Source organism: Lepeophtheirus salmonis, chromosome 2 (assembly GCF_016086655.4).
Source record: "Lepeophtheirus salmonis chromosome 2, UVic_Lsal_1.4, whole genome shotgun sequence".
Classification (NCBI taxonomy): Eukaryota; Metazoa; Arthropoda; class Copepoda; order Siphonostomatoida; family Caligidae; genus Lepeophtheirus; species Lepeophtheirus salmonis.
In genome coordinates this window covers 14678420-14688954 of record NC_052132.2, presented here as the reverse complement: position 1 = coordinate 14688954, position 10535 = coordinate 14678420, and the positions used below count along the sequence as shown (strand labels likewise).

Genomic DNA, 10535 nt, shown 5'->3' with positions numbered 1-10535 from the left:
GCAGGGTGGAGGATGGAGGGGCTAGCCTTTTTAGCATTATAAACTAGACTGGAAATATAAAAATGTCTTGGATTAACATATTCTCTGATGATCCATCTTTTCATTGGTTCCTGAAGGTTTGGTAAGGAGAAAAACTTGTATGAAAGGATACAAAAATCTTTGTAACCATACTTCGTAATAAACAATATGAAATATATAATCGAAATCATATTTGATTTACAATTACATTAAAAAAACATAGAGCGATTTTTATGATTACAAAAGATTTCAAAGGTGAATATTTTTTTTTGGTGGTCATTCGACAAAGTGGGTTTTGGCAATGAGGTTTTCGACAAAGTGGGGTTTGGCAATGAGATTTTCGACAAAGTGTCCTAAAACCCAAAAAAGAATAAAAAATAAACAAATTTATTAACCAAGAGTTTTACATTGTAATGGTCGTAGATTAATGGGATATTTTGAATCCTTATAAATATATTTTTATTAAATCAAAAGAATACTCTGGGCAGCTCCAAAGTAAGAAAAGTACCACCCAGATGATAATGCATCTTTATATAAACTTTAAAAAAAAGTGAACTAAGTAATTCACTTAATTGAACTTTATAAAATTGGAAGGTTAAACCAGAAGGTTTGATTGTTTTTTGCATTTTTTTGTATCATATATGTTCGTATAACATTCAATGATACCTTCAAAGGCTTTGTAAATTCCAATCCCATCTGTTTTACATTCGCAATATTGTCCTTATTTTGATCTTAATTACACCTTAGATTATCACAGAAGTTGGGAATGGATACCAGAGAAATAGATGGAGAAATACCCACCTTGTCCATTTCTTTTTACTAATACTAGAACATCTAACTAGAAGGAAGACAGGGTAATTCCTTCTTTTTTCTTTTCATTATAAGAACTTCCTATATTTTATAGTTGTTTGTGTTTCTTTAATTTTAAAAATACTTCATTGAGTGCTTGATAAGTGATGACCACGTACTTTTCATAGGATGACTCATCATTATGTACTGCAAAATTTGTGATAAAACTCCCCACTTGAAGATCAAGGAAGAATTCGAATACATTACATTTCATCGATTTATAAATATCATCATCGGTGTTGTACGTAAGTAGACCAAAAAGCCTCTCTCTGAATGTCAATATTTTTCATTCTTCCATTAAATGCCCAATGGGACCTACTTCAAAGTCATCACTTGATGGAAGAATTCATGGTTTTAATCTTTACTCAGGCCAGAGTCAGACATTTCTTCGAGGAGGGGTATGACATAGCAATCCCACTGGTTATATTTTATCTATTACTTCCTCGTTATAACTTATAAGTGAAATGAGGCATGAGTTTTGTTTACTATTGCCTTGTAAACAAAGCAACAGAGAGTGGTGTCGTCTTTCGACAAAATAATATCATTTAATATAAAATATTGGTGTATATTACCCACATAGCGGATGATGTGTATTTTTTCCTCAGCATAGGCCCTATTTTTAAAAACAAGAAGGTACAGACTATAATGCTTATTTTATTTTGGACATACCCTGGATATTAGACAACTTTTCTGAGAAGCACACGATTTTATCATGAGGGCTAATGATGTCTCAAGTGACCCTTGTATCTAAGACTATCTTTGCTCCTGGTCACAAATAGCCTCAAGAATTTCCTTTGAGGGATTATCTCAATAAAGAAGGGCTCTTTTTTTAATCGATCGGCTGGACTTGTATTGGTTTTGGAAGCAAATAAATTCCAACTAAACTCTGACACTTTGGACTGGAATATATTTCTCGCTACTCACTCATTCACGAAGGGGAACCCTTTTAGCATAATCTACTTGAAGTTGGGAGTCCTTTCTGAATAAATCAATCCTCTTTGAAGAAGTCAATGAGGAAGTGGAGGAACTGTGTCAGAGTATTGGCATGCCTCAATCATTTGATAAACTCTGTCTTTTAATTTAAATAGGTGTGCTGTCATTTTTGAAATTAAAATATAATTTATTAATATTAGTATGTAATGAGACAAACTCAGTACATACAGGGTGTAGAACCAAAACTTAGAAATTAAAATCTCATACTCCTTTCAGGAGGTTGTTTTAAAATGCATTTTAAAAAGGATAATCTTTAAAGGCTTACAAGATAAGGTAGAACCATAAATTGTTCACTTTTGGAGCCCAGATTTTTGCCATGCAAACAGCCCAGACATGAACGCATGCCATTTTTATCTCTAGAGGAGGATCGAGCATGATGCCTGTGCCAAGTATCATTCGTCTGTGGAGGGCCTAACAAATCCCAGTACCCATGCACTGACAATACTGTATCCACAAGAAGTCACACGGACGAGCCAAAGGATTGGACACCGTGTGGCCGAGGTTATCAAGAGAGGTGGTCTCATTCAGAATAATTGAATGTCGTTAAATGTAGCTTTCAAATAATAGAAAATATTCTAGTTCGTTCGTTATGAGCCTTAAACGACTTTCCCAACTTATCTGGAACCCCCTGTAGAATCTCTGAAGTTCTCCATGACCAAAAATTGGGACACCTTTCTCACCAGTTCATTATTAACAGCAGCTTGAACTTCAGACCTTGTATGGAGGCTGCCATATAAGAAAAAGGTGATCATATTCAATAAAAGTTCTGCCTGAACTATCCTATAACGTTTTATTAAAGTCATTTGTTTGAAACAATAAACAATAACAATTTCTAACAATAAAAGTGATAAAAACTCTAAGGGGTTCTTTTGCACCCTGCAAACACTCTGAATGCTTTGCTGACTCTCTGATTTAATAAAATAATTAAATTCTATTGAAATTTCAATTTTTATTTAAATTATATTTCCTTAAGAAATTTGTTAAAATATGCAGCCGTACAAGGTAGCAATTTGTATTTGAAGAAAATTCTGTCTTACAACTGTAACAATTTTAATATAAATATATTCTATAAAAAATAATAGATTTGCATGTTTTAAGCATATGTATTAAACACTTCAATGGACCAAATTACTAGAAAGGTTGAGTGAGTCTTAAAAGCTTGATTATTCAGTTCTCTGGTATCCATGAATAATTAGCCCATCCTCTTTTTCTTTCCTTCTCCTCTTGAAAGGCATACAGTAAAAAAACCAATGACTCTTCTTTTTCATTTCTCAACCAATTTATATTCCCCTCGTGATTATCTTAGGCCTCGAGAATCCCAGTAAATATTAACATCTAATTTATGGAATGATAAGCATATTTTTCAGGTATTTCTTGGTTTCAAATTAACTATCAAAAGTTAATCTTAAAAAATAATAATAAAGAATATTGCAATTATAAATGTTCAACTTGAGACACACGAGTATTTGAGTCATTTTGAACAACGTGTGGTTTTTTTTCTGCCAACTCTTCTTCTTCTTGATTATCAAAAACAATCAAATCCTTTGAGTAATACCAGACTAGCAAATCAAAAACAGACTGAATCAGGATAAAGACACACATAAAAATCCCTGAATATAATCTCATGGATGAATTATCGTAGACAAGACAACTCGCCTCTTCATTTGTACACTCTTGAGTTTTCCAAACTGCACAAGTTTTATCTATAATATAACCAAAGACTACTGTGGCCGGCAAAAATGCAAACAAACTAAGGAGTGACACAGAGAGAGTCAATGCAGAAGCTTTGTCTTTGGGATGAATAGCACGGAGACTGATGATCAAATTAGGTATCCTCGTTGAACTACCCAAAATACCAAAAATTCCCATCAGTGATATAAAAATAAGAAATTGAGAGCCACAAGATTCGTCTTCACAGTATCCATTGATTCCATCACCTCCAATGTTCTTGGAAATTGACATATTAGATATATCCGTGAATTCCAATGTATCAATACATGAACAGTTCTCATATATAGTTTTACCTTCATCGTGTAGAAAGGATGAAGTACACCTGCATAGCAAGGTGATACAAACTGTTGAGCTCCATTGAGTGAGCAAATTGGAAGAAAATCGGAGTCTGTACAGTAGCAGTCCGTTTCACAAGGTGGTAAAAAATTGATGGATTTACATCCAATGAAAACTACTGCAGTAAAGAAAAATATACCAACCACATCAGAGAATACACACCACATTGCAAGAGACCTTGCTTTTAGCTTATATCTTGATATCACCCATCCAGAGGTCATTATACCAATGGTAGAAGAGATAAAATTAGTAGCACCACTGGAAAGTCCAGATGAGGATGAGCTTTTGCGAAAATTAAATGTTATAAATTTAGGCAAAAATGTAATAAATCCTACAAATCCGAATAGAAATGCAATGCTTGAACACAGATTGAATATATAAATTTTATTTGTTAAAAGACGAGACACCAACGACTTTGTATGCTCCCACCATTCTGAAGCTGTTTCTGGAGTTTCAACCGCAAATTCAGACTCCTTATTACTTTTTTCTCCGTCAGAACGAGGGAGTTCCTCAGGAAATAAAATAAGTAATGGTGCTACAACAATTAAAATCGGTCCCAAAATAAAGAATCCAAGCCACCAGGCTCCTATCCAGCGTTCATCTTTTTCATCAAACCCTAGCATTTCATAGTTTTTTTCTGGGTATTCGTTCAATTTTAAAAATAGTGACGCAAAAACTGATCCGAAAAATGGACCAGCCATTTTTGCAGCAAAAACAAAGGACAAGGATATTGGAGATTTGACCTTATCTGAGTTATCATCAATGTAAGGTATACCGAAGCTATTGTAAAAAGAAGAACCGATTCCGTGCAAGAATATCCCGAAGAAAATCAAACAAATTCCAAGCCATTTACTACTACTCAATGAGATGTCTTCTGGAGAATCCGTTAAGCAGGTAGATGGAGATGATTCTTCCAGACATAAATAGTTCTTGTGTCTCAGAGAGGGATATGAAGGCTCCACTTCGAAAAAATGGGGTATCCCACAAATTGTGACTCCTACTCCTGACAGAATAATTGAGACTCCCATGAAAAGAGTTCTCTTACGAATGATTCCCATGAATGGTAGTGCAAATAGAAAAAAAGCCTGACTAATTTCGTTTCCAGAGTAAACCCAGGCAATTTCCTGAGATTTGAGTCCAAACTTTTTTTCAATAGTAGATAAGATTGTTGAGAAATAGGAGAAGAGCATTCCATGTATTACACCAATTATACAATATATAAAGATATACATTCTTCGAGTAGCAAATCGTTGTAGCACCTGAGGCCTCCAAGAGCCAAGGCCGCATAGAGTCGATATCATCTTCATGTATCTAAAAGAGAAACAATACTATTCAGTTATATTATGCCGATTTAAAAACAGAAAATGTTTTTACACAAATGACTTTGAGAAATAGGTATTCATTGAATAATTAATTACGTCATTGGGAAATTAAAGTATTCATCAGATTTATTTTTACAGTTATGTACATTCTAGCGTTAAAATATAAATGGCGTAACATTTAGATAGAAACTAAACGCGGAACCTCGTTAATAGAGACTTGCAAATAAATAATTCTTCCATTAAACAAAATTTGTAAAAGAATATATTTATTTTTTGTATTCAATTGATGAATCATGAACGCGCAGAAAGGGGCTTGTCCCAGGTTTCTTTCAACTCTGATTTGGGATCTAAGTAATTAATCATGAAGCTGTGGAAAGATGCAAAATTTAGTCGGAAAATTTCATATTTTCGGGGGTAAAACTTGAAAGGGTTCTCTAAAAGCAACTATCAAGCATTATTCAATTTCGTTAAAGAAAAAACTAATTTTTAAATATAACTTTTAATCCCATATTTTCTATATAAGTATGGAGGAAAGACTCTAATTCAACTTCATCGAAGGAAACCATTTTTTTGTGTGAGTAACCGTAACAGAGTTATTTGTTTATCATTTCCTTCATAGTTCATCAATCATCATATTTCCCTTGTATTGAAGATTTTGTGATGAAGCTTTTTTATCTATAGATTACTTTACATTAAGTAATTCATTTTTTACCTAAACTATAAAATAAAATAATTCATTGACTCAAAATACTAATGGTTACAATGGAGAGGTTGTGTGATTTAAAAAATGAATAGTTTAACCAGATGCTAATTTATCCATGGTTAAAATCAGGAGAAAATTTATTCCTGAAATTGATAGTATCAATTTGTACTTTTGGTTATTATTTGTGATGCTCGTCAATTTGAGTTTCATGAAGTAAACAAAAGCAAAGACAAGAAATCGGCTTGTTTTTACTCTGGACTCGTTCAAACTCAGGACTCTTTTTTATGTAAATCGTTCTGAACTAAATTATTTTCTAAAATTTCGAATTTATGTTTTTACGTTTACCAATATATATGTATATATATATTTTTGGGAGATCAGCCTTTTTCCTTTTCTTTTTTTTTAAATTACAAAAGTTGATTTTTTTTTTTCCCCACCTCTGAATTTAATCAAATAATTTTTATTTTTGGACAAAAACCTTATAAAAAAATTGCACAAAAAAGTGTTTTTTTACGAAGCAGTAATAGATTTTCTTCAATCTGTTAACCATAAATTACGGGAGGATAATTTAAATGATATTTTCACTGGTGAGTTTGTTTGTGAGCACGAAGTGTTAGAGTGAGAAACAAATATAGCTCATTCATCTTTGAGTGTTTTTTTTTGTTTTGTTTTTTTAATAAACTCAAAAATACTCAAGCAGCAAATTTCAGCTCGAGCACATCACTAGTGATTACGGATCGGTATGACGTAAATCATTATTTTCAAAATTGCAAGGAATGGGAATCTGAAAAAATTTTCAAAATTATTCAAACTTTTTTTTAAAGTAACAATTAATTATAAAAAATTTATCGGTAAAAATTTCATGAGTCTACAGCTATTCACAAAAAAAATCAAATTTAAAAAAAAAAAAATTCACATATTAAATTTTTGGTACAAAATTCTAAAAATTCAACTTTTGTAAAAAAATTCAAATATTAAATGTTTGGGAAAAAAGTTTCAAATATTAAGTGTTTGAAAAAAAAATATTAAATGGTAATTTTTTGCAAAAATTAATTTAAATATTAAATTTTTCCGAAAAAAAACCCACAACTATTCACAAAATACAAATTTTTTAGAAAAAAAAGTAAAAATCACAAGCTATTGACAAAAAGTTTATTTAAAAAAAAAAATGTTAAAAATCCACAGCTGTTGACTAAAATAAATATTTTTAGGAAAAAAATTCTGCAATCTATAACTATTCGTAAAAAGTTAATTTTTTTTTTAATGTTAAAAATCCACAGCTGTAGACAAAAAATTTCTAAATCCATAGTTATTCCCGCTAATTTAATTTTGTTGGAAAAAAAATGTTAAAAATCCACAGTTGTTGACAATAAAACAAAAAATTTGGGATTTTTTTTAAATATTTGACAGCTTTTCAAAGAAAATTTAATTTTTTAGAAAAAAAATTAAAAAATTATAATTTTTGGATATTTGGGGGGCGCTACAACCCCTCCAACACAACCACTGAAGACACCCCTGGAAATTAGTTTTTTTTAAATTACCTCAATAGAGCTTTTTAGGAATAAAGATTAACTGAAAGAATCACTTGACACGATCATGCACAATAATTATTGTAAGAATCTTCTATGAAGACATTATCTACTTTTAAAAGCAAACTTGGGTGAATGTGACGTTTGCATATGGATTCACCTGTTATCACTGCGGAGTAGAAGGTATTGGAACTCTAAGCACGAATAAATATTTATTTTTTTATTATTCATGAAGAGAGTTTATGAAGCATAGGTCGGTTCACTGATGGGCGCGCGTCTCATAAAATACTTTTACTATTTCTATGTTTTCGTTTTGGAAGTTCAGTCCGATTTTTTTTTTTTTTGTGGTCAAAATCTCCCAACCTTTCAACAAAGTAAATAAGTAGAAGTTTTTATCCACACTTAACCTCGACTATCAAAAAAGGAAGAAGAAAATTGATAAAACATGTTAGCTAGACTTTTGTATCATACCAACTGTTTATTATAATTCAAGAAATTATTCTTAATTATTGTATACACTGAATTCATATTTTATCAATGGCTGAGTATGAAACGACACGGTTTCTACATGAGGTCCTTTGATTTCTATTAATCAATATAAAAATCCACATCCTACGTAATTTCTTTTTTGAGTTCGAAAACCTAGAGTCCTTTAAATTCTACAAGAGTTAACTTATAAAAATTAACAAATACAGTTGATAGCAAAATACACTACAGCTTATATTCTTTCAAAAAGCTAGACGTGCATAAAAATAAGACCGGTCCACATTTTCACAGATTCGATTCAGTTCAGATTTTTAGACATAAATATTTGGATAATTTTCGGGTGCCCTAACTTTCGGAGCCAGATCCGAACACAAAATGAGACGGATAATTATCGAAAATTTATTTAGTATTTTATATAAAGTTCGAACATAAATAAAAAAGAATCAGGAATAAGCTTATATTTCAGGCTGTAGACCTCCCTCCAAAAAATTAATGAATTTTTGATTCTTACTGAAAAAATTTAATAGTCTGTGAATATCTACGGATTTTAAAATTTTTTCTCCGAAAAGTTTAATATTTTAATTTAACTTTTCAAAAATTTTATATTTGAAATTTAATTTTGTAAATTTTTGTTCTAAAAAAATTCAGTTTTTTTCTAAACAGCTTTGGATTTTTGACATTTTTTTTCAAAAAATTTAATTTTTGGAGAATAGCTTCCAACTCTTGAATTTTTATTTAATAAGCTTGGAAATAATACAATAAGCTTTTTTATATATCTAAAATCCCTCAGTTTTTTTTTTTACGATCCGTAAATGTTTGGGTACCCCCATTCCGATTCAAGTTTACCTATAGCATACCCGGTTACTTTGGATACGGCTCCAAAATACGTCCTATCTCTAGTTGTGAGGAAGGGTATAGAAATATAAAACAAATAAAGCGCGTAGACTGTGCAAAGGCAAGGTATACCTTTTGAAACCTTGAGGAAGTACACCAATACAATTGAAAAACATAGTTAACTATACTTTACTCTAGTCCTTGTAAGGAATCCTCCTTTACTTCTATCAAACCTGAAGAATTATATAAATAAAAAAATTATCTAATGTAAAAAAACAATGAGGAACATAAAAAAATTTGCTTCACCATCAATATTGTTAACTATTTATTACAACAACAATTTTGAATGCTTTGGTCAACTATGAGGGCATCAACTTTTCTTCACATTTTTTGATCTCTAATGAATGGGAAGAAACCATAGAGATAAAATACAGTGAGGGATAATATAAAAAAGGATTCACGGAAAATTCTCCCCTGAATACAATAACGATAAAATAATGGAAATTGTCGCGTCAGGCAGGCATGTGAGCACTTATTGCACAGGAACTTTAAATTAGGCAGAACACCTTTTGGAACCATTTAAATCGGATAATCCTTACTATGTTAATTTTATTGTCGAAATAAAGTGAAAAAGTGCTCTGAACTTTTTACTTCGCCTGTTATATTTAATTTTATTGCATTTTAAAATTTAAATATAATTTTATTTAGCCTTTCGAATATTAATGATAGATTTGGAAAAATATTTTTGACTAGAATTCAATTCAAGAATCGATAATTATTTATTCTTAAATAATTACAAAATTCGTGAGTATGGTCCCTTGAATCCTCTCGCATCCATATTTCCTCAAATAATATAATTTTATGCCCGCATAAAATTTTAAAGTAGATTTAAATATTGTTTAAATATGGTTTGAATCAGGAGATAAATCAAAGAAAGGATCAATAATACATTAAAAAGCTTCATTATTTTTCTTAAAACCATTATTTATCACAACGACTATACTAATACTATAAAAATTTTGAAAGCTTAATTATATCAAGAAATACTATGTTTTCAATTGTTTTGGTCAGCTATCTTAATTCACTCGTCTGCCGAAGTCAAAGAACTTCCCTTGCGATGGATCAGTATTATCACTTTATATATTTTATCTTTATGAAAGAGACGTTATTCCGATGTAGGAGAATGAATAGTAATAGACCGGAAAGACACGTTTATGCAACAGGAAACACAGAATAAATAATTATATAAAATCCTCAGGTTCATTTCGAATAAGGAATATAAATAATAAAAATCTGTAGGGGTGTACAAAAGATTTCGTTTTTCGAGGGGGAAAAAACAAAAATTAAAATTTTGAAAAAATTTCTTAAAAATCCAGAGCTATGGACAAAAAAATTATATATTTTTTTTTTAAATTTAAAAAATACAAAGCTATTCACAAAAAAAATCAAATTTTGCATACAGCCCCTCCAACCCACCACTTGAAGACACCCCTGATCTGTTAGGATTCATAAGCTTCAACGACGGGGTTGTAAAATCTCTTGGGTTTCGAAGATATATAGAATTCCTCGTTCACCCAATCCATCGTTTCCCGCTTATTGCGGTTATTGGGATTGAGAAAAATTTGCGTTATAAGAAATACACGTTGTACGGGAACTTCTTTTAGAAATATACCTTATAAAAAGGCCTAAATTATTGGTCAAAGTCAACATGTACTATTTATTTATTTTTATTTT

General features: G+C 30.8%; 1 protein-coding gene across 1 annotated transcript; it reads right to left on the bottom strand.

Moving 5' to 3' along the window:
- Nucleotides 1–2806: 2806 nt before the first annotated feature.
- Nucleotides 2807–7634, bottom strand: LOC121132425 (solute carrier organic anion transporter family member 74D). The gene is given in 3 exon segments (XM_040727814.2): nucleotides 2807–3786; nucleotides 3789–5238; nucleotides 7494–7634. Coding segments are annotated over 2 exon segments (1932 nt in total). The 5' UTR covers nucleotides 5229–5238; nucleotides 7494–7634; the 3' UTR covers nucleotides 2807–3294.
- Nucleotides 7635–10535: the final 2901 nt, after the last annotated feature.